Source organism: Bos mutus, chromosome 21 (assembly GCF_027580195.1).
Source record: "Bos mutus isolate GX-2022 chromosome 21, NWIPB_WYAK_1.1, whole genome shotgun sequence".
Lineage (NCBI taxonomy): Eukaryota > Metazoa > Chordata > Mammalia > Artiodactyla > Bovidae > Bos > Bos mutus.
Genome location: NC_091637.1, coordinates 54,464,186 through 54,488,449, shown reverse-complemented (window position 1 = coordinate 54,488,449; position 24,264 = coordinate 54,464,186). Strand labels below are relative to the sequence as shown.

General features: G+C 43.9%; 1 protein-coding gene across 13 annotated transcripts in view; it reads left to right on the top strand.

Annotated features, from left to right (window-relative positions):
• The window catches only part of PPIP5K1 (diphosphoinositol pentakisphosphate kinase 1), a 40,077-nt gene extending 16,872 nt beyond the window's left edge, over positions 1-23,205 (top strand). For 5 of the 13 annotated variants that reach the window (XM_070358826.1, XM_070358822.1, XM_070358825.1 and 2 more), the window contains 8 exons: positions 56-220; positions 3,172-3,262; positions 6,130-6,255; positions 6,961-7,023; positions 10,265-10,456; positions 11,912-12,049; positions 18,536-18,649; positions 21,223-23,205. In XM_070358826.1, the coding sequence (XP_070214927.1) occupies positions 56-220; positions 3,172-3,262; positions 6,130-6,255; positions 6,961-7,023; positions 10,265-10,456; positions 11,912-12,049; positions 18,536-18,649; positions 21,223-22,169 (1,836 nt within the window). In that variant the 3' untranslated portion in view covers positions 22,170-23,205. The remainder of the gene's footprint in view (positions 1-55; positions 221-3,171; positions 3,263-6,129; positions 6,256-6,960; positions 7,024-10,264; positions 10,457-11,911; positions 12,050-18,535; positions 18,650-21,222) is intronic. The other 8 variants (XM_070358831.1, XM_070358830.1, XM_070358834.1 and 5 more) reach the window with 5 other exon arrangements.
• The last annotated feature ends 1,059 nt before the right edge of the window (positions 23,206-24,264 follow it).

Genomic DNA, 24,264 nt, shown 5'->3' with positions numbered 1-24,264 from the left:
AGTAGGAGGCTGGAGGCCATTAACACCTCTCCCTTCTGTGCCTGCTGTTGGGTAGAATGAGGAGAGGAAAGCAGACCAAGGCAGCGTGGAGGACCTGTGCCCTGGGAAGGCATCAGATGAGCCAGACCGAGCATTGCAGACCTCGCCTCTGCCCTCTGAGGGCCCCGGCCTCCCAAAGAGATCACCCCTCATTCGTAACCGCAAAGCCGGCTCCATGGAGGTAATGGGAGGGGCCTGGGAGAAGGAAGTAGTAGAAATGCTCATGGGACAATATCTGTGAATCTCTGAATCCCTTCAGTGGAATTCTCAGGACCTTAAGCAGAGTCCTCCTGCCCCTGATGTATATGTAACCCTTAATGTCACTTTCATAGCTGGTCTCCCCATAAAGCTCCTTTAAGCTGGAGGCTCCTTCTGAGATGCTGATGAGGGCCATCTGAGAGACAAGGACTTCAAGAGATGAGATTGAGGAGGAGGCCTCTGGATGCATTTGAAAAGGCAGTTCTTTAAAAGAAAATGAAGAGAATGTAATAGAAACAGCATGAACTCTGGGCTAAAATCTCTTTTGATAGATGCTGTGTGACCTTGGACAGGCAGCTTCTCCAAGCCTCAATTTTTTTCATCTGTAATATGTGAATACAAGTAATACTCATCATCATATAGATGTTCAGTAAACAGTTGGCAATGAGGACAATCAGATCAGATCAGATCAGTCGCTCAGTCGTGTCTGACTCTTTGCGACCCCATGAATCGCAGCACACCAGGCCTCCCTGTCCATCACCAACTCCCGGAGTTCACTCAGACTCACGTCCATCGAGTCAGTGATGCCATCCAGCCATCTCATCCTCTGTCGTCCCCTTCTCCTCCTGCCCCCAATCCCCCAGTTGATTAAAGGCCAAGCCCTCTCCATCTTCTTGCTGTCTTGGGTAAATATTATGGCTCTGATGGTAGTAAATATCACTTTACTAAAAATGGCACTTTCATTTAACCCCTTTAGAGTTATCTATACTCTCATTCCAGAAAGGGAATCAAGCCTGGAGTTCTGTCTGTCTCCCCTTTGTTTGGATGAGGTTTATCAACCTGGGCCTGTGTTCTGCTGTGCTTGGAGTTTGTGTCTAGCTCTGGTTCTAGCCTAGAGGAAAGGATTTTTGTAAATCTTACATTTTATCCTGGGGTAAAAACCAAAGTTTTGGTCTTTTCTTCCTGGAGAGATCCTTTCCTTCTTTGGCTCATTGACACTCTTTGACCCCATGATTTAGCCGTGTCTCAGGACCATGACTGGTGTGGGTCCTGCTTTGACAGATGAATCTGTTCACTTGGTTTGGTACCAGTTATCTGTCTTAGAGGAACTGGCCTTTCCACTTTGAAGTATGTCAGAAGAATCTATGATTAGCTTACATAGGTTCAGCCAAAGGTTCATGGTTCAGATTTTGGAGAAGACAAACTACAGCCTCTGTCCTAGACTCATCTTTTTCTTTCTGATTACATTAAGGTGGATTTGAGGTCATGAATACTCAGTTTCTTTAGGTGGGGTATGTATCATTCACTCCTTAAGATATGTTAACTTAGTATCCACAGTACATTAGAACCCTGCCGACTCATGTGGGTAGACCACTTGGACAGAATGACATATAATTGTCAAGTAATAGACTTCTCCTCCACATCCAGTGTCTTCTCCATTCACGTCAGCCCCTCTGGCCCTGTTGTGCTGGACCCCCTTTTCTTCTGATTTAAGCAGTCAAGAGACATAGGCAAAGCAGAGCTCCCAGTGTGTTATCTTCCCGACTTGATGAAATTGATTTCTTTCTTTCAGGCTTACAGGAAGCTTCCTGTTGTCATCAGATTTCTATCTCTCAGTTACTGGTTCTTCTTGTACCATGGCTCTTCAGGCTGATGGTTGCCCAAGATATGCTCCTCAGCTTTGCAATAAAATCTTCTCTCTGCTGCTTGTTCATGCAGCCTTTTCATAGTAATAGTTCCTCTCCTTGTTTTATAAATATAGGCATCAGTAGTCTTTTTCTTATCAACTGTGACCCTTCTCTTCGTCCCTTCTTCTCTTATGTGTTTGGACTGGTTTAGAATTTAAAAACCTGTGGCCTTCATAGCAGCCATGCCCTAGGTGATCGTCCTCTCTGGCCCTACAACTGTCTCTGCCCAGTGGACATTAAGGCTTTGGAGAGCCTGGGGTGTGAGGAGGCATGGCCGGTTTTCCACTCGGCCTGATTGCAGGTCATGAACATTCAGTGCACGGGGAGCCTGGACCTAATCCCCTTGAGGGGAGGGCACCACCAGAGGTCAGGGGACCTCCCCTGGCCTTCCCCCACCATCAGCCTACAGTCCCGGGCTGTGTCCACCATGCACTTGGCCTCCTGCGGACACGTGTCCCTGTGTACCTCGTCTTCCTTGATTGCCCTTGTCTTTGCCTTCTGGGACTTAGGGACTCAGAACGCTGCTGAGGAGGGTGTGTGCTGGGGGTTGTGTGACTGAACTCTTGTAGGCTTTTTGGAAATTCATTTCATGTCTCTAGGAGTGGAGGGGAGGGCTTCTGGTTCAAATAAGAAACTAAGTATGGGGACTTCTTATGGTCCAGTGGCTAAGACTGCATGCTTCCAGTACAGGGGGCTAGAGTTCAATCCCTGGTCACAGAAGTAGATCCCACATGCTGCAATGAAGACTGAAGACCTAGCACGATGCAACTAAGACCCAGTGAAGCCAAATAAGTATTTTTTTTTTTTTTTTTAAAGAAAGAAACTAAGTATGGTTGCTGTAACCACAACTGTCCGTGGAAAGAAGTGGGCATGGGCGGGCTTTACTTCTTACTGTGGCTGAGCTATTGTGATGGGCTTTCTGAGTTCTGCGGAAGGATATAAAGATGAAGGAACCGTGCCCTGCTGAGAACTGAGAATGGTTGACTAATGGTTTCTCAGATTTGGGATTGGAGGGCTGCAGGGACAGGCATCTTGGAAACAGAAGTACTTTCTAGTATAGAAGGGTCCCCTGGGCAGTTTCCTCTGTAAAACGCATTCTTAGACTTTGTATTCTTCTTTCCCACAGAAGTACTCTGGTTCTTAAACTTTATGACATTGCTTGGTTTCACAGGGGCAGGAACTCAGGGCCTGGGTTTAGACTTCTCCGCTGAAGTGTCTCAGTGTTCACACAGTCTTCTTTCCCCAGGTGCTTTCTGAGACCTCCTCCTCGAGGCCTGGTGGGCACCGACTCTTCTCATCTTCACGGCCACCGACAGAGATGAAGCAGAGCGGCCTAGGTATGGCTTTCCAGCATCTCTGACCATTGTTGGGAAGGGGTGTCTGTCTGTTCTTTAGAGTTTTATTGTGGGAAACCGTAGTCATGGGAGTTCGGGTCCTCTAGTTGGTGGAGTTGTTGGATGGGGCTGGGGAGGATGTCGTGGGAGAAACCATATTCAGATGTGAAGTTTGACCCCAGGTGATTGTCTCCATTCCAGGATGGTGTTTGTATTTTGGTTTTCTACACCAACCCCCATTTCTTTGACTGAGGGCATTTTTCTGGCTTCACTTCTTATTCCTTATCTGTCCCTTTAGTCTAGCCCAGACATTAAGGGTCCATAGAAACAGTGACCATTCAGAGTCATCAGAGACAAAGCTATAAACAGATGTACTTGTGAGCCCCCTCCCCCAACCCCCACCTCAATAGGGGTCATGTTCCTCATTTGGAAAACTTGCGCTATGTCTTCCTTTGAGACCTGTGTTTATTACATCCCTGCTCTGGCCCCTCCTACCTCCACGCCCTCCCCTTCATCATCTCCTAATCCTGTAATTTTTTTTCCTTCCTTCCTGAAAATTGAGGGACAAATCTGAGACTGGTGTAGTGGCAGAGGCTTCTCTCAGGACTTTGAGGGAATGTCTCTTGATTTTTTTGATTCCTGGAGAGGGGTGGAGAACATCATTCAACCTTTCCTAAGAACACAGACTACAGGAAGGACCAAGCCTAAGAGGGTATTGTATTCTTTGGGAGTGGGGAGTGGTCCTTGGGAGGGGCTATCTTTGGACAGTGCCCGTGAGCCAGGACCCAGACCTGGCAGTTAGACACATGTTGTGGGGTCTAGACTCTGTTTTTTCTATCTTGTCCCATTGTGCTGCTTTCATTTTTCTGTTACTTTTCTCTTTGGCACCTAATTTCCTGGCCCCCAAATGGCCAGCATTTGGACCAGCAAGGAGAAGAAGGGTTTGGGGGAACTTTCCAGGCTAATTGTATGGGAGTAGATTGTCTTCTGGAGCCCTAGAAAGAAGTAGATGGTTTGGTGCATGAAAAACAAATGACTAGTGTCTAGATCTGTGCTATGGAATTCTTTCCCCCAGAAGCCCCAGAAAAGACTGGGTTTCAGGTACGCTGGGAAAGAGGATGGGTATGTCTGGCCCAGTTAAGAGGCAGTGCTGTCAAGAACAACGCAGAGATCTGAGTGCGGTGGACAGATGGTGGTGCTAAGGTACAGACTACCCGCTGAGATGATCCAACGCTGAGCAGTACAGCACTGGCAGGACTACACCAGAAAAATCCCCCAGTGGAGGAAGTGAATGTAGAACAAAGCCTGGGGGTGGTCTGGGATAGAGCCAGCCAGCTTCAGCTTCTCTGAAGAAAAGCAGACATTTAGCAATCCTTGTCTCTCTCTTGAGCTCTATCCTAGAGGTGGTTTGCACGTGAAATGTAGGAGAATATGCCACATAGAGGAATGGTGCACGGTTCCAGGGCGGAAGTTATTAGCCATCTGAACTTGTTGATATCTGTGATGACCCTGAAGTGTTGGGGCCCCTGAAAGCAAATCCCTTCTCTATGGGCTCAAAGGAAACTGACCTCCTCTCCCTCTGTCCATTTGCCATATGAATGTCAAGTTCCCACGCCAAACCCGGGGTCTTGGCTAAGATGGATCTAGAAGTGGAGGAGAAGATCCCACAAATTGCGATGTTAATCTTGTTTCCTCCTGCCCATTGTCTCTTTGTGGGCTGTAGTAGGTAGGAGAAGGGACCATGGAGGGGCCCAACCCTACTCTTGATTTGAGACATGACTCACTTGATTTACTTGCTTCAGGGATTTTTCAAGTTTTGTTTACTCCTCTTATTGGCAAGAGGTCTCTTTGCTTTCTTTGAACTTACATTGTGAGCATCTGGCAATGAGCATAAGACTTACAAGACAACAAACTTACAAGAGCAGAAAAAGCATGTGAGTTTTGCTGTTTTTCTGCTCATCAGGTTTTCCTGAGTAGGATGCTCAGCGGTTAGTAGGCATGTTCTACATAAATCACCTGAGCCCTCACATGCCTTTCAATCTGTGTCTATTTTCACTTCAGAAACAATGCTATGTTTCTTCCCAATGAAAAAAAAATCATTATTTCCTTTCTAACAATACAGTTGATCCTAAGAGTTAGGAGACCCGGATTATAGTCCAGCTTAGCTCTAAACAAACTGTATGACCTTGAGCAAATGACATCCTTTTTGAATCTCAGTTTCTTCATCTCTAAAATCAAGAGGTTGAACTGGACAATCTTTAAATCCATGCCAGCTTTAAAAATTTAGTGAGTCTCATACTTTCTTGGGAAAGGTAAAAAGGCTAAAGGAGAACAGAAGGGAGGGAATGTTGGATGAAAAACAGGGGGAATTGGAACTTATGAGAACTTGGTATTTGAGTTGACTACTCAAAACTTGGTTTCTAGTTCCAATCAAAGTTCTTTCCTTTCACACATATAAGGGACTCGATCTCTGGGTTCTTCTAACCCTATTTTGAGCATAAGGAGCACTGAATTATGTCTAGAGAGAGCAAGAGGAATCCACCTGTTCTTCGAACATTCCTGGGAGCCACCTAGAGAGCACAGTTTATCCCTCTTGAGTAGCTCTTTGACGCCCCTAATATGACTAACCCTGTATTCGTAGTGGCCTCTTGTATCCGTCAAGCAGACTTTCGGGAGACTCCTCACTCTGCTTGCCCAGCGTGGCTATGGACCGTAGTGATAGCTGTCTGTGGTTGTGAGAGGTGGCCACTGGGTGGTGGCTCTGAATGATTATGTGTATGTGTGTCCTGATGTTGTCATGTGAAGTCGTGTGTACTTCTGTGCGGTAATTGCAGCTTTGCGTGGCTACTAATGCACTCCCGGCCTTGCAGGCTCACAGTGCACGGGGCTGTTCAGCACCACAGTGCTGGGTGGCTCCTCCAGCGCCCCGAATCTTCAGGACTACGCCCGCAGCCAAGGCAAAAAGCTTCCACCCGCCAGTCTGAAGCACCGAGATGGTATGTGGGTGGGTTTGGGGAGGGCAACAATTTTCTTCATGCGTCTGCCAGCAAAGACACAGCTCAAGAACAATTCATGCTTAAATGGCACTGACACTGGCCTTATGAGTTTCCTGCATCAGTTATCGAGGGGAGAAAGAACCAGGACCCCCACCACCCCTCCATTTGCATTCCCTCTCGCCATATGAATACTACTTATTTATGCTTATCCCTTCATAATCTCCCACATACAGCCCTGCCGCATCAGTTTACCCCACCTTCGTATTCTTTCCTGGATTCTGGCCTTTAGGGGTAAGGACCAAAAAGGGCGACCCGTGGTCAGGAAGAATGAGTGATACCTTGAAAATGTAGGAGGTCAGGAATGGGGACGTTGTTCAGCCAAGGCAGGAAAAACAACCTGGGAAGAGATCGGGGGAAGGGATGAGAGCTTCTGCAAAGGTTTTTATTTCCGAATGACCAAAAAGAGGATGTGGTGGTGAGGTTAGGGCTGTTTGTGGGGCCTTATTGTGGTAGAGATGACACACGGATTCCTGAGAGGAGATTATCCAAAGGAAAAGATTGAAATACAGTAGACAGGGACCTACAGGGTGGGGGTGGGAGCAGATTGTTACTAACAGTGAAGAACAGAGTATGTTGTGAACAAATTCCAGAGCAGAGGGCGGGGACCGCGGTGGGTATAATCCCCGTGATGTCTTTTCTCCCCAGAGCTCTTGTTTGTCCCGGCCGTAAAACGATTTTCTGTGTCGTTTGCAAAGCATCCGACTAACGGTACGTTTGCTTCTGACTCAACGTCATTCCTCCTCACCATGTCACCGCCAGACATTTAACCTCTGAGTTCTGACACTGACTTCCCTCTCCCTCCACTGTGTTGACACCCTGCTGTCTCTGAATGAACCACTCACTAACTGTCCCTTCTGGGGTATACTCCTTGTTGTGACAGACCTTAGCCTCAGCCGCAGCCTGGCTGCCCCGATCCCTGGGGCAACTCAAGGTCTTACTTCTGTGGTCACCTTCATCGCCATTGTGTCACTTTTTTTCAGCATTGTCACCAAAACGAGTTACACCTCTTCCTTTCCCATCACATGACTGCCAGGCTTTGTACAAACATGATAATGGTTTCCCTTCTTAGGAAGAGAGTAGTATTTCCTGTATCATCCCCATTTCTTTTCTCTTTTTTTCCCCAACTCCTCAGCTTATATAATTTTGACCTTCCTATTTTTTTCACCAGTTCTTTTGTTGGAGTGGACAACTAATTTGCTTGTGGAACAATGCTGTGGTCCCCAGTTCCCAAGCCTACTCGTAAAGGGCATTAGTCTTGAGCATATTGTGTTCCATCTCTGTATTCCTGTCTCCCACCATTGTGTGTATTTTGTGTGGCTCTTGTGCTCCTGACATCTGCTTTATGTTACTACTAATCTAGGGCCTGGGCCTACAAAACAGGAGTCCAGATTGATATGGGATAAAAGAGAGAAAGAGAGGAGTAGGAGGTGGTAGGTTCAGGAAAAAGAATTGTGCCTTGAGGGTTTACACGTGGTTTCCATGTTGCCCCAGCCTCTCTGTAGCACTGTGGCCTCATAGAAGGGGAGGTAAAGAGGAGGATATCTACTGGGGATTCTGGGGGAGCTTAGGAATAAATCATATTTCAAGAATACTGAAAAAAAAAAAAAAGAATACTGAAGAACAGGGTCTGCCCACTCTAAGGTGGGAGAGTTTAGAGATCTGTGTAAACCCAGACTGAAGGGCTGTGGTCTCATTTGTAGGATGTGGTGAGGAGCCCAGGACTTCACCTTTGCTTTATCCTTTGTATCCTTAGTTTCTCTCTGCAGTTGTATCTTATCTTCAAGGTAAATCCAATTTTGTTTGATATGATTTTCTTCTGTTCAAGAGCTAAGACTCTCTGAGGGAGGTGAAATTAGCCTGGCCTCCTGGCTGGAAGAAACTCCAGGTACTGATCACCTGCTCCTTAGCCAGTGGCAGCTGCTGTCTCTCAGCCAGTTCAGGCCATACCTCTCCACTCAGCACTGCTGGGGTCTCCCTAGTCTGACTAGTCTATACATTTTCAGTTTACACCCTACCCCCATCCTCTGCTCCCATTTGTGCCTGTGACAGGATCTTCCCATTCCGAGTGGCCTGACTGTGTGGTTAGCCTCAAGCTCTTCTGGCCTTCATGCCACAGTCATCTCCAGAGTATAACCTCATGCACCAACACTACGCCTGGGATTTGGACTTGGAGGCTTGTTACTTAGGGAGGGTACAGAAGATAGTACTAGGAACTTGGGCCCCTGACCTCAGAGCTAAATCACAACTCGCCTAAGTAATCTGTGAGAAAAGATCCAAATCCCCCAAATAGATCCTTAAGCCTCTGTATGTATCTCTAGTTTCCTGAAGCCTTGGTTAGCAGCTTTACCAATTGAAGAAAAGAAGAATTAATTCTACCAAAAGGAGGAGAGGAAGAAAGACCTGGACAATTACCATGCAGGAGAGTAATTTCAAGATCCCCTCCAATACCCTGCATGCATCTTCAGGGTTCTGCTGGCCTTTGTTCTTGCACTTGAGCTTGAAGGCTAAAGTGCCTGAGAAACCAGAATCTGGGATCTAGGAGAAATAGACTTGGAGTTCTTATGTCTCTTGCTTGAGATTATCTAGATTTAATTTGGCCCTCAAGACAATATGAGGGCTTTACCCCATGGCCAAATGTGACTGGACCGACCCAGCAATTACAGAGTAGATGCTCTGTCCACAATTGCTTGCAGCAGCTTAGTTCACAACAGTGTGCCAACCTACCATCCATCATTACCATCTCTTTGCCATGATGCGTGGCTTTGAAATAGCAGCTGGAGAAACTGGACCTGGCTTTGAGAAGGAGGCCAGGCACTGCTACTTCCTTGCTTTGTTAGGAGAACATCCCTCCGCCCATCCCTGCCTGTATTCCTGGTAAGCTGCCGTCACATCCTCTGCCTGCCTCAAGTATGGAAGTATGGCCCCTTACTAAACTGCACGCTGAACTTACCAAGGTGAACTAATATAGTGGGAAAGACACTGTGGCTCTCCCTCATCCAGAGCGTCAGTGTGCCCACCAGATCTGCCCAGCCCATTCTCTTCTAGGGACCCAGATAGTTGTGTGACCATGGATACAGAAATCTCTAGACATCTGAACTAGGGTCTTGGGAACCATAGTCACATGGGTCACCCTGTGGATCCCACCTCTGGTCTGGGAGTTGTGAGCAGTTGTTCCCACCATCCTTGATCCTACTTTCTGTAGATCCTATCATCAGTTTATAAGACCCTGTACCTTTTTAAAGGCTGTATTTGAACAAGAGTGAAGGATGATTAATCAGTATTGGCATTTTCACATATTGATTCCATTTTTTTACATGCTGTTTTAAAGGTCACCTGGTTTGCTGCTCATCTGTGTCAGCTGCCTAACACCATCCTTGTCTGTGGCTGGCTCAGAGTCTGGTCCAGAGGACCGGGTCTGAGTCTTTAGGAGCCATTTAGCTTCAGGCTTTATCTCAATCACCTATACCATTCTTGACCTTCTCCCAGTGACTTTGAATCTTTTCATCTCTATCCCAACCTTGCAAATACATTCATCTGAGAAGCGAGCCCTAACTAGGCTTTGTCCAAGAACGATCAGGGACACTGGAGTTCCCAGCTACAGAATGGCCAGCTCACCCAGTCCAGAAAGATGTGACTGCAGTCTGTAAGCACTGACTGAATTCTGCACAACAAGACGCGGGGGTGGGGCTGCTGCACGATGGGGTCTCACTTGCCCGTTCTTTTAGACTCAGCTCTTCCAGACTTCTCTTAGCATGATGCCAGTACTCTTCCCCGCTGCGAGGGCTGCCCCATGGCTCTGACCATGGCTCTGATGTCTCTGCTCCCCTCTTAGCTCACCTTGGAGCTGAATGGCCCTGCCTCCCAGGAGTGCGTCTGTCATCCAGCGCCCCCTCACTGTCTCTCCCTCTTCTCTCTCTTTATCTCCGTGCTTCCTGCTGTGGTCCCCCAGCCCCTCCAGAGCTGCTGGATGACCAGCACCCTGTGGTCCGGCTGCTGCGCGGTTTTTCCTCTGACTGCACGGGGGGCCGGCCGGTGTCCTTGGACGCCGCGCTGGCACATCACCTGCACCAGTGCTCCTACCACCTGCGGCTCTTCCGGAACTGGCTGCGCTCAGGCCAGGATGACCCCGAGTGCCTCTACGGTACCCCTGCCACTGAGCGGGCTGCCGCCACTGCCCTGGCTGGGACTGACTGCTTTGCTTCTTGCACTTCTGGCAGGAGCGCCCACCTGCTCCTTTCTCCTCTCTGCCCTGAGGTTATGCGACTTGCATTTAGTTGCTTGGATGGGATTGGGGCCAGGCTGCCTTGTGGCTGTAGTGCTGGCTGCTCATCCTCTTCCCACTCTCCTCCCTCACTGCCTCCTAATGTTACCTATTCCCGGTGCTATTCGGTACAGGAGCAGTCTCTTGCCCTGGAATCTGTTCTTATCTCTGTGATCACCTTCTTCAAATCCAGATGTTTCTCTAGCCACCCTGAGCATCTGGGGACTGTACCTCTCCTGCCCTCCTGCTGCTAATGGAGGCACAGAGGTTTCAGTTGTACCCTTGAAGCGACCAAGGGCCCAAGGTTAGAAGATGGTCAGGTATAATCCTTTTGAGTTATGTAGGTTTTAATCATTGTCAGACTCTAGGCTATGTCTTGCATAAATGTTGCTGTCCTGCCTACCCTTAGTCCCTCTAAGGAACTATAAAGGAAACACAGGAAAGATGAGGGACTGAAAAAGTGGTTGAGATGTATGCTTCTTGATTCTTTAACGGGGACATTTTTTCCCATCAGCAGGCCCTGAGATTAGAGTTGGTTCACCCTTCACCCTACATTGTAGATCTACATTGGAGTTGTTGGGTTCAGAGCAGAGAATCAGTATTTATTCTTTTTTCTAGGGGGTTTGCCTCATTTTCCTGAAGGAATAGAGAAATCCTAGCAAGTCTGGGGTTTGCAGTGAGAACAGAGGAAAGAAGCTTTGATGTGATGGAAATAACCAAGAAAGAACTTCCATCCCCCAACCTGTTCATGCATGTGGTTTTCCTGAGCTGAGCTTCACGTGTATTGCATGCCATCCAGCTTCCAAATATCCTAGCCTTTCTACCCACATCCGAAATCTGCATGAACCCCTCCTCAGGTCCCAAACCCTTCTCCTTAATCTGGTTCTCTAGTATGTAATCCCTGAAATCTGCTGTTTCTTCCCAGCTCCATGACTCCCTACCTCTCATTCAGACGTACAATTGCACCCCTTCCCTCTGGACCTTTGTTCTATTCCCCATCCACACCCCCCTCCACCCCCGAAAGTATAAGAAGAGTATGGGTGCTTACCTTATTGGGATTGTGTTGATTTTCCCATGGGACATTGCCGGCTTTCCATAGGAGGGTGCGAGGTGATTTCACTCACCCAGAGTTGGGGAATTTGTGGGAAATCTGGAGGTGACAGAAATAGACCCCCGTAGGGCCCTAGAGTTCCCTTTCCTGCGAATCTGGGACATCCCACACTCCAAAAGCCACAGACACTCCTGATGGTGCTCAGGGACTCTCCATGCTTCCTCGGCCAGCTGGAGTATATCCAGCAGGAATAACACTGACTTTGCCCATCTGTTTTCTAACAGGATTTGAGGGGTGCTCCATGGTGCCTACTATTTACCCCCTGGAAACACTGCATAATGCCCTTTCCTTGCGTCAAGTGAGTGAATTCTTGAGTAGAGTCTGCCAACGCCACACTGAGGCCCAAGCACAGGCGTCTGCAGGTATAGAGAATCCTCTTATCTTGAACCACTATCTCTGCCCCCACTCCCATGCTCCCCAGAGCTTGAGTGGTAAGTTAAAAAGATAGGCACTCCGAAAAAGTAGACTTAAAAAAATGTTTAATTGCATAGGTCAACTCAAAAGCATAGAACTATCACTCCTTCCAAAGTTAATTTATAAATTTAATGTGATCTCAATAAAAATACTATTGTTTTTCTAAAGTCAGATAAACTGACTTTGAAGTGCTCATAAAACAAACAAATAAGAATAGCCAAGGAAATCTTGAAAAGAAGAGCAATGAAGGCATGTTGGCCCTACCAGATTTTAAAACATTTTATAAAACGTCTATAGTGAAAACAGTGTAGTATTGATACATGAATGGACAGAGACCAAGCAAACAAAATAGTAAGTCCAGAAATGGTTGAAGGTAGCATTTCAAAATACTAGGGGAAAGATAGAATTTAAGGAATGGAATTGGGACAATTGAATAGTCATTTGACAAAAAGTAAAACTGAATCCATACTTCATGTTATATACCAGGATAAACTCCATAGGGTTCAGAGATCTGCAAGTAAAAATTAAACCATGCAGACTTCTCTGGTGGTTCAGTGGTTAGGAATCCTCCTGGCAATGCAGGGGACACAGGTTCAATCCTTGGTCCGGGAAGATCGCACATATCGTGGGGCAACTAAGCCCATGGGCCACAGCTACTGAGCCCGCACACTCTAGAGCCCGTGCTCTCCAACAAGAGAGGCCACTGCAGTGGGAAGCCCTGCACTGAACTAGAGTGTAACCCCTGTTCCCTGCAACTAGACTAGGCTTGCATGTAGCGATGAAGACCCACCACAGCCAAAAATAATAAGGAAATAAAAATGGGGGAAAAAGAGAAGTGAAAAGACAGCCTATAGAAAAGGAGAAAATATTTGCAAATCATATATCTGATAAAGATCCAGAATATAACACTTCAACAACAAAAAAACAAGCAGAGACTTCCCTGGTGGCACAGTAGGTAAGAATCTGCCTGCCAAAGTAGGAGACACAGGTTCAGTCCTTGGTCTGGGAAGATTCCACGTGCCGCGGAGCAATAAAGCCCATGCACCACAGCTACTGAACCCATGCTCTAGAGCCCATGCTTCACAACCAGAGAAGTCATCACAATGAGAAGCCTGCATACCTCGATGGAGGGTAGCCCCCACTCACCGCAACACGAAAGCCTGGGCAGCAACGAAGACCCAACACAGCCAAAAATTAGTTAATTAAAAAGACAAACAACCCAACTTAAAAGTGAGCAAAGGACTTGAGTAGACACTTCTTCAGAGAAGATATACAAATAGGCAAGAAACACATGAAATACTGCTCACCCTCAGTAATCATTAGGGATATACAGATCAAAGTCACACCAACTATGATGGCTATAATTTTAAAAAGGAGAGAAATAGAGTAAAAGCAAGCAGAAAATACGTGTTGGTAATGCCATGAACAAATTAGAATTTTTGTATGTTACTGGTGGAGATGTAAAAGGGTGCAGCCTCTGTGGAAAACAGTTTCACAGTTCCTCAAAAACCTAAATATAGTATTACTGTTTGACTCAGAAATTCCCCTCCCTTCAAAAGAACTGAAAACAGGTACTGTAACAAACATTTACACACAAAAGTTTATGGTGACACTATTCATAATAGTCAAAAGGTGGAAATGACTGAAGTATACAAGAATGGATAAGCAAAATGTGGTATATGCATATAATCTCATAGTACTGAACTATAAGAAGGAGTGAAGTACTGATACATGTTGCCATATGGATGAACCTCAAAAACATGCCAAGTGAAAGAAACCAGACAGAAAAAGTCACATATTGTATGATTCAATTTATATGAAAGATCCAGAACAGAGACAGAGAGCAAATTAGTGGTTTCCAGGGATTGAAAGTAGGGTAGAACGGGGAGTGACTTCTTAATAGATATGGGTTTTCTTTTTTGGGGGGAGGGGGCTGTGATGAAAATGTTTTGGAACTAGATATAGGTAGCAATTGCACATTGTGGATGCGTTAAAGGCCACAGAATTATATGCTTTAAGATGTTACCTTTATGTTATGTGGCCTTCACTTCAATAATAATAAAAATAAATCATGCAAGTACTAAAAGTAAGCAGGGGTGATGGTGGTAGATTCTTTTATCACTGGAAAATAAGGAGAGCCTAATTGTGACTCAAACTCAAATTTGGGAAACAGTAGGAAAAGATTATGATGTTTAAGTAATATAAACATTTTTTTTTAATGTTGCAAGCCAGTAGCAGTATCATAAGCAAAGAAAAAAATTTTTTCTGCAATTTATATCACATTTAGGCTTAATCATCCTAAAATACAGAGAACTCTTACATGTCAGAAGGAAAAGACCAAAAGTGTGATTTTTTTTGAAGGATAGTTTACAAAGAAAGAAATGCAAGTGGCCATTAGATTTATGAAATGATGCTTAACCTCGGTCATAAGAAATGTGCAAACTAAAACTACACTGAGATATCATATCTCACCTATTAATTTGGAAAAAAATCCCAAAGTTTAATAACACAGTCTCTTGACAAGTCTGTCGCAAGAGAGGCAGTTCCATACATTGTTGGTGGGAGTGCAAAATGGTGCAACCCCTATGAAGGTAGATTTTGTAATATCTCAGAGAATTACAGATACAGTTACTTCCTTTTCTAATAATACAATTTTAGGAATTTATTCTGAAGGTATTGTTCACAAAGTTGAAATAACATTTGTATAGAGTTATTGGGACATTATTTATGCTGTTTATTATTATTTTTGGAAACAATGCAAAGGTTCTTCAGTGCAAGAATGGTTGAATAAACAGTGGCGTGTCCACTCAAATGAGTGCTGTGCCTCTGTTAAAACTAGTAAGGAAGGTCTGTTTTTTTTTTTGGGGTGGGTATATGTGTCTTGATGTGAAGTAATCTCCAGGATATATTGTTAACTTAAAAAGTTGTGGAAGAGTGTTGATAGTACATTACCTATTTTATAAGGAGGGAAAATAAAGGGAAAATATACATATTTGCAAAAAGAAATTCTAAAAGTAAATACCAGAAACTAATAAAATGTTTACTGCTGGAGAGCAACAGAAATGGAGCTGAAGGCATGAAGAAAAAGCAACTTCCTCTGAGTATGCCTTTTTATAAATCTTTGACTTGTGAACCTGTAAATGTTTTTCAGAATGTAAAACTAAATCAAAAGAAGCAAATCCTAAAATTGAAAAAGAAAAAAAAAGAAAAAAATTACCCTAATTGTATATCAAAATAGTAATATAATCACATAGGGAAAATCATTTTTCAAATAAGTTTGAAGTACTGTGCTTTGACTATAAATCCTTTAGTGGAAAAAAAATGAGGATTATAAAATAATTATAATCCTCATTCAGTGATTTGTTAATAGTGAGGTTGATACTATTTTGTAACATATATGTCATATGCACACACACACACATATAATAGAGTAATGCAAATAAGTAATTATGTTCCTATTAGGAATAAGAATTTTCAAAGTAAGATAAATAAGATACAAGTAAAAATTCAAAAATATTTTTAAAGTGCTGTAATATTAAATTTGAATTGATAATATCAATATAAATTGTTTATTAATGCTTTTTGTAACTCAATGCATTACAAACAGTATCAGTGAGCTCTCTTAGCACCTAGATTTTGGTTTCCACATATCATCCCCCACTAAAAGCAACCAGGATTCCATGGTTGTATTCTTGGTCTAGGTCCATGTTTTTTAACCTTTTCTTTTTTTTTAAATCACATCCTATCCTATAGAGTATTTTTACATTTTTTCCCTCCAATCACTCCCCACCACATGAAATTTTAATACTACAGATTACTTTATATCTGTTAATGTAATGTCACCATTTGAGGGATTACAAACCAATGAAATATCTAAGTTTTTTCACTTTCACCAAGAACCAGTTTTATTGAGGATGCATTATCTAGGGCACGGAAAGCTCAAGGTGATCCTGAGGCATGCTGTAACAAAAACAAGGAAGCACTCAAGCCTGAATAGGCTCCCACTGACCAGAACTGGATTGTTTTAGTATTAAAAAGAATAACTTACTATAATCGATTAAAGTGCACTAAACATGTGAACATCCACAAGCTCATAATGAATCTTACAAGAAAGAGAACAAAGATAATAATCATCTGCTACTATTGGTGAATACTTTTTACCAACTCTTTCTTCTGAAAACTAATTAAAGGGAAATAAACCCTTATCCTACCTGTTCAGTAAGAACTGCAGTTTTAATGTAATCAAATGGTGCCAGTTGAAGAGAGAAAGTTCTTCTTTACAGAAAATATGCCAGCTAATAAATATAGAAGACTTAATAGAATTAGAAAATCACCACTTGACACTTGTAATAAAATAATTAAGGATCATCAGTGAATACTAACACAAAGAAAAGTCGAAAAGTCAGGTTCCACAGTGCCAAAGTATCATCTATAATCAGAAGGGGAAGCTTTTTCAATGGTGAGATCTTGTGAGCCCTATTTAAACCTCATTAGTAGACTTAGCCTCACCTACCAATTTCAGGAGATACAGGAGATGCTGTTTTGACCCCTGGGTTGGGAAGATCCCCTGGAGTAGGAAATGGCAACCCACTCCAGTATTCTTGCCTGGAAAATCCCATGGACAGAGGAGCCTGGCAGACTACAGTCTGTAGGGTTGCAAAGCTTTGGACACGACTGAGCATGCACACACGCCAACTTAGTCGTAACTTAGTGGGATAATGAGACATTATGTGCCTCCAATATGATGGACATATTCAAGAATATTCTTTGAGTATTCTTGCCAAGGGGCTTCCCTGGTGGTTCAGAAGGTAAAGAATCTGCCTGCAATGTCAGACTGCCAATCTTCAAAGTCTACAAATAATAAATGCTGGGGAGAGCGTGGAGGAAAGGGAGCCCTCCCTCACTGTTGGTAGGAATGCAAATTGGTGCAGCCACTCTGGAGAACAGTATGGAGGCTCCTTAAGAAACTAGGAATAAAACTACCATATGATCCAGAAATCCCACTTCGGGGCATATATCCAGAGAAAACCATAATTCGAAAAGATACATGCACCCCAGGATTCATAGCAGCACTATTTGCAGTAGCCAAGATATGGAAGCAACTAAATGTTCATCAGATAAATGGATGAAGAAGATGTGGTGCACATATATATATATGAATATTACTCAGCCATAAAAAAGGATAAATAATGCCATTTGCAGCAACATGGATGGACCTAGAGATTATCATACTAAGTGAAATAAGTCAAAGATAAATATCATATGATATCACTTATATGTGGAATCTAAAGTATGATACAGATGAACTTACTTATAAAACAGAAATAGACTCATAGAGGTAGAAAACAAACTTATGGTTACCAAAGGGGAAAGGGGGAAGAGGGATAAATTAGAAATTTGGTATTAACGTATACACACTGCAATATATGAAATAGATAACCAACAGGGACCTATTGTATAGCACAGAGAATTATATTCAATATCTTGTAATGTTGAATTATAGTACATCCACAGTGGAAGTACAAATGAATCTGAAAAAGAATATATATTTATATTCTGATAACTGAATCACTCTGCTGTATACCTTTGTTGTATACAACATTATAAGTGAACTATGCTTCAATTTTTTAAAAAATTATCAAAACCTAAAAAAAACATTTAAAATGTAAGCATTCATTTTTATACTACAGAAAAGAAAAACACTTGAAGCATTGAATCAAGCCTTTTATATCTGACTTCCAGTTTATAGGGATAGTGAAACAAGTTAAATGATTCTATGAGGAAGCAATCAGACAAATCCAGAGAGTGGAATATGACATTCTATGAGACAGCTGTCCTGTTCTTTTCAAAAAGTCACTATGAAAAAAATAAATATGGGAAGCTGTATCCTAGATTAAAAGAGACTTTGAAGACATAATAAAATGGAATGCATGGTCCATGTTTGGATCTTACTATGAAAGACATTTTGGGAATAATTGGGGGAAATTTGAATATGGATTGGGTATTTAGATGATATTAGGGTATTTTTTAAGTTTATCTGGTGTATGGCTATATAGGGAAAATGTCTTGTACTTTAGAAATGAATACTGAAGTATTAGAGGTGAAATGTTTCATAATGTTTGTCATTTATTTTAAAAAACTTTAGCATGAAGAAATAGATGAAACAAAAATGGCAAAATGTTAACATGTTAAAGAAGATGAATATATAGGTATTGACTGTACTAGTCTTTCAAGTATTTTGAAAAAATGTTTGAAAATATTCATAACATACAGTTTAAAATATTAAAAATGGTTTGTATGAAGGGTCCTTAGGACATGCTACTTTTCAGCCTGAGGAAGTATAAGTCGGATTTGACTTATATTTAGAACCTGTAGCTGTTGAATTCTTCATGGGCTTTTTTTTTTCCTTCCCTCTCTCTCCCTCACCTGTCCAGCTCTCTTTGACTCTATGCACAGCAACCAAGCCTCTGACAGCCCGTTTTCTCCACCTCGCACTCTTCATTCACCTACCCTACAACTCCAACAGCGCTCTGAAAAGCCCCCTTGGTGTAAGTAATTCTCTTGGAACTGCATAGGCAAGGCTGAGAGGGAATGGGGGGAGTGGAGGGATTGGTGAATGAGAGACTCATCCCAGGAGGGAAACAGAGATGAGGGCTGAAAGACCAGGACTAATCAGGCAAGAAGGCAGTCACACTTGCTGCTTCCAAGATGAAGGGCACATCTGTTTCCTCTCTCTCGTCCATCCCCTCTGTCCTCCACATCCCCTCTATCTTACTGGGAAGAAAGTGAAAGTGTTAGTTGCTCAGTCGTGTCTGACTCTTTGCAACCTATGGACTGTTGCCTGCCAGGCTCGTCTGTCTGTGGAATTCACCAGGCAAGAATACTGGGGTGGGTAGTCATTTCCCTTCTCCAGGAGATCTTCCCAATCCAGGAGATGAACCCAGGTCTCCTGCATTGCAGGTGGATTCTTTATCTCACTGGAGGGGCTCCTAAATGATAGTGGCCGAGGGGGTCCTTTGGGGAAGAAAAGATGAAGGCTGCCTTCTCCTTAGATCCCTATTTGGTTGACCACAGCCTTCTCAAGTAAAAGTGACTTGGGAGGGACCCTGGATATATAGAAAAGCTGGGAGAAAGAAACTAGAATCATCTATTATTTTCTACATGTCCCTCCTTTCCAGTTGTCTGTTCTCATTTGTTAATTCAAGCTCAGGTGCTGCTCTTTCCCATCTCTACTTTATAATCTCAGCCTATCGCTATTTATCCTTGGTAACAGGGTGAACAGTGGAACCACAAGGAATTCTTAGGGTAATTGTAGGTAGGGAGAGAGACCTGTGGTGATCTCTGGGCGATTAGGGGCAGAGACACTGGCAGTGGAAGAATCCTCCAGGGACTACCTAAAATCAAACATGGCTTTTATTATTTTACTTGGATAGAACTGAAGCAAAGATTCATATTTTAGCATTGGAGTAAACTTGTAGAATTTTACACTTCTGACACCCTTTATGCAGAAGCAGCTTTCCTTCCTGGCACCAAGAATTTTTCCTCTGAATTTCAGATTATTCTACACTCACCTTGCCATTGAGCCTTTTTCTCTGTCCAGTAGTGTTTATAGGTTCTGTGTCCTAGAAATCTTACCTTTCTTCCACTTCTGTTTTCTGTCTGAATTCTTTGATTTGTCTGAATCAAACTACTAGCTTAATATTAAGGCTACTACTTCATCATCCTTGGGTGAACTCAGCTTACATCTTTTTTCTTCTTTTTTTAAAATCTCAGTATCAGATGTGTAGTTCACTTATAAACATTTTCTTTGGAGTCTGTCTGCCCTCAATAGGCCTTGTTGACCCCAAACCACATTCTTCTTTTTTTTCTGCTTGAAGCATGCCTCCTATGATCCTTTACAGAAAAGAGATAGCTGGCATTCCTTAAATTCAAAGATTAATGAATCATTGAGTTTTCAGACTCAGGCTTACCAACTCTCCCAGTTCTCCTCATGGCAATATATTCAGGTGTCCTTTATTTCTAAAATCTATCATTGTTGATATTAGAGTGGTTTAAATATAAAGCTATCGTACCATCAATAAATACAGAATTTACAAAGGGAAAGGTAAATTAGTTCCCTGTAAGGATCAATGAAGAAGTAGAGGTTGGGGTAGGAGTTGTCCCGCAGTGTAATGAAAGACTTAAGTCTTTCATTTTACTACTGTCAGAATCTAGGAAATTCATTTTTATATTTTATATGTATATAATATCCATAAACCTGGAACACTGTGTGTCCCAAAACTTAGAGGGTCCTAACCTGGATCTATGGATGGATTTCAGGGTAAAGTCTACAAACTCTAGGAATTATATGTAAACATTACCGAGGATATCCATATGCACATTTTTCTGGGAAGATAGTCCATGACTTTCATTAGAATTTCAAAGGGGTCAGTGACCTCCAGAAAGGTTAATTAAGAACTGCTGCTGTTCTATGGCAGTCTTCCACCTTGGAGTAAATCACTTTCCTTCCTAATGCTCTGATTCACAAAGTTTTTCTACATTTTCCTGCTTACTTGTTCCTTGGGTAGTAAACAATGATTACATCTGCCCCAGAAATAAGCTTTAAAGAAATAATTCTTAACGAAAGATGTATGTCAGATTTAACTGGGAGTGTTTTAACATCCCACACCTTTACTGTAAATCTATAGAATTAGGATTTCTGAAGATAGAACCTGGAAATATGTATTTTAAAAAAATTTCCCATAATTTTGGTATGTAACCCTAATTATGAACCACTGATATGAAGTGTTCATATGCTTCCAAAGTAGGAATGAGGGGTCATGGGAATTTGGAGTTGGAATGGGCGTACATTTATGAAAGAACTGGATGAAGTGGGCCTCAGTACTCACTCTGAAATCTTAGCTGTCCCTTAGTGTTACTTCAGTAGTACACATTAGGCCAGAGCAACAGTTCCTGGGCTAGGCTAACTTAGGAGTCTCTGTATAACTTAGGAAGAATTCAGACCCTCATTCCCCAAGACATCAGTAATAAAGACCATCTGTTCTGGCATTTGAACTACAGACACAGAGTACAGCCAGTGCTTCCAGCTTGTCTGACTTGGTCTCCTGGCTTTGCTTTGCAGACAGCAGCGGCCCTTCCAGCACTGTGTCCAGTGCTGGTCCTTCCTCCCCTACTGCAGTGGATGGTAACTGCCCTTTTGGCTTCAGTGATCAGCCCTCCGTAAGCTCACATGTGACTGAAGAATATCAAGGCCTTGGGCTGCTCCAGGAGGCCCCTGGGAGTGGCGCACAAGAGCCCCCTTTAGAAGGGCAGCAAGAGCCTTTTGAACAAAACCAGTCCCCACAGGAACCACCTGTGGAAACCAAGAAGCCGTGCCAGGAAGTTGCTGAGGAGGTCAGCCAACCATGCCAGGACATCCCTGAAGAGGTCAACCAGCCATGCCAGCAGGTCTCTGACATCTGCCAGCCATGCGAGGAGAACCATGACGATGTTGACCAGACATGCCAGGAGGTCCCTCAAATCAGCCAACCATGCGAGGATGCCAGCCAGCTGTACCAGAAAGTCTCCAAGGAAGTTTGCGAACTTTGCCAGAACTCTGAGGAGGTCAACCAGCCATGCCAGGGGGTCCCTGTAGAGATTGGCAGGCTGGTCTATGGGTTCCCTGTAGGGGTTGGTGGCCTGGCCCAGGAAGTCCTTGGGGAAGTTGGCAGGCCCACCCAAGAGATCCCTGAGGAGCTCAGCCAATCGTGCCAGGAATTCTCTGTGGACATTGGCAGGCTGGCCCAAGAGGCTTCTGCAATCAATTTGTTGTCTCCGGACACACCCGAGGTTGATAACCCTCCCTTAGAGTTCCCTGGGGAGGGTGCTCTGCAGGCCCAGGAGGTCTCAGAGTGGGTGAAGCAGCAGCAGTCCTATGTGGTCCCTGAGCTGATTGACCAGCTGTCCAGAGAGGAAGTTCCCCAAGTCCAGTGTCCACCTAGCAATGCAAACCCTCAGAGCCAGTCTCTAGCCCCTGACCAGAACGCCCCCCTTCCACCAGCAACATGTGATTCATCATTTTCTCATTAGTGGTGTCACACTATACCAGCCATTTGAGCTAGCAACTTGTTCTGTTGCCTAACTCACCTGCCAGCATTAAGGCCTTGAATCTCACCAGAGGTGTCTGAGGAAGCAGTCCTCTTGGCATTGAAGCACATCTGTGCCAGGGCTGGGCTTGGGGAGGAGCCAATTTCATGTTCAAAGCAGCCATTGACTTCTCACCCAGCCATCAGACTTGAATACGATGATTTCCTTCAAGGGTTAGACGGGTCTATCATTACCTAACATACTCTGATCATCCCAGGAAATCCAAGACTGGTAAAGGAAATACCACTTAACTGCTGAAGACACCATCTACGGGTACAAAAGGGACTCCAAGGTCTCCACTTTTCTGGGGAGTATTCACAACTTTTCAAGGTACCCTTAGACTATATGTGCATTTGGGGGACACTTGTCTTTGTTAGCATCCTCAGGTGGGCCCAGGATGGCTGTCTGAAACGTCTGGGGGAAAAAGAGAGCTCCTTTCCCCAGCAAACATCCATCATAACCACTAATTTTTAGATTGGGCTTATGGGGGTTTCCTTATCATCCCCAAGTGCCCTCTCGGCCCTAGTCCTATTCCTCTGGGCAGTAGCTCTAGGGAAAAACAGGTATTAGTTTGCTGTGAAAATTTCAGAGTAACCTACTTAAAATGCAGTGGGGTTCTTGGCTAATCTGTAAAGCTGGGCCTCCTTTTGTTGAGAGGCTATATGGCTTAGGAAATGTTGTAGTAGAGAAAATCAGGTTCTATTTTAAGCAATCAGCAGAGATCATTATTGTACAGACATGAGCAAAGATTATATATATATATATTTCTGTAGTCACGCCAGAGACAGACTGGCCAAAGACCAAATACTCCAGGGTCCCCAAGAGATTTGTCCTTATATCATTATGTCTTTAGGGCCAGGTGTGATTATGAAGCTTTTCCCAAAGACCTGGGGTTGGGAATGGAGATGAGTAAGAGAGGTTGGAGGGGAGGGCTGGAACATTATGAGTGCTCAATAAATAAGAAATAATAAGAATCATAGTGGTGGTGATGATGTCCTTGTGAATTCAAGAATGATTATGAATGTAGATCAAGCAAGCATGTCTGTTGACTAAATTAATCTAAACCAGTCAGAAGCCATTGTAATTGAGCAGGAATGGGCTATAAAAGTATGGAGATCAGGCATCCCAGGAAGTCCTTATGACTGTCAGCCCACCATCCCAAAATTTCTTAAATAAGTCATGTTACCAGGAAGAGAGGTTCTATCTCTGTGAAGTGCCAAAGGTACGATGCCTTCTCACCAGATTGCTGGAATCACTCTCATTTTAACTCTGATGCTTGGGAGTGTCAGGAGGAGCTGATATATAGGGGTTATGCTCTTTCTTTACTCCCTTGACGTCTTTACACTGGGAGAGCCGGGAACACTAGGAAGGCTGGAATATCCCCCTCCCCATGTATTCACACTTATAATGTGGCCTCTCCTGACATACCCAGGACTATAAAGGGTTTCATTGCAGAGGAAAATCCAACAGTTTACTTGCTGGAAATCCTGACTGCACAGGTGAAAGCTGTTTACAATCTCAATAGGCTCTGGATCTCATAGAGCCCCCTCAACTCCTTGCCTCTTTGATGTTCTCCTGTGCAAGGTTCTGGGTCTTCCCTGGTGGCTCAGAGGGTGAAGCATCTGCCTGCAAATGTGGGAGACCTGTGTTCGATCGCTGGGTCAGGAAGATCCCCTGGAGAAGGAAATGGCAACCCACTCCAGTATTCTTGCCTGGAAAATCCCATGGATGGAGGAGCCTGATAGGCTACAGTCCACGGAGTAGAGTCAGAGTCGGACACGACTGAGTGACTTCACTTTGTGCAAAAGGTGTCTGATGCTGGTTATTCTGCCCTAAGCTCTTGACCCCATGGTACGTAGTTCCCCTTCTTCAGAGACCCTGCCCCCACCCGCTCTGGCTTCTCTCCCCTCCCCCAAACCAAATGTGTGTCCCTACGCTCAGTTCCTATTCCCCATCCTTGGGCACTCTCACCGGTTTTTAGAAGTTATGCTGGCTTCCCGTGACTTTTTCGCCCTTCACCCACCCTGTATTCTTAGGC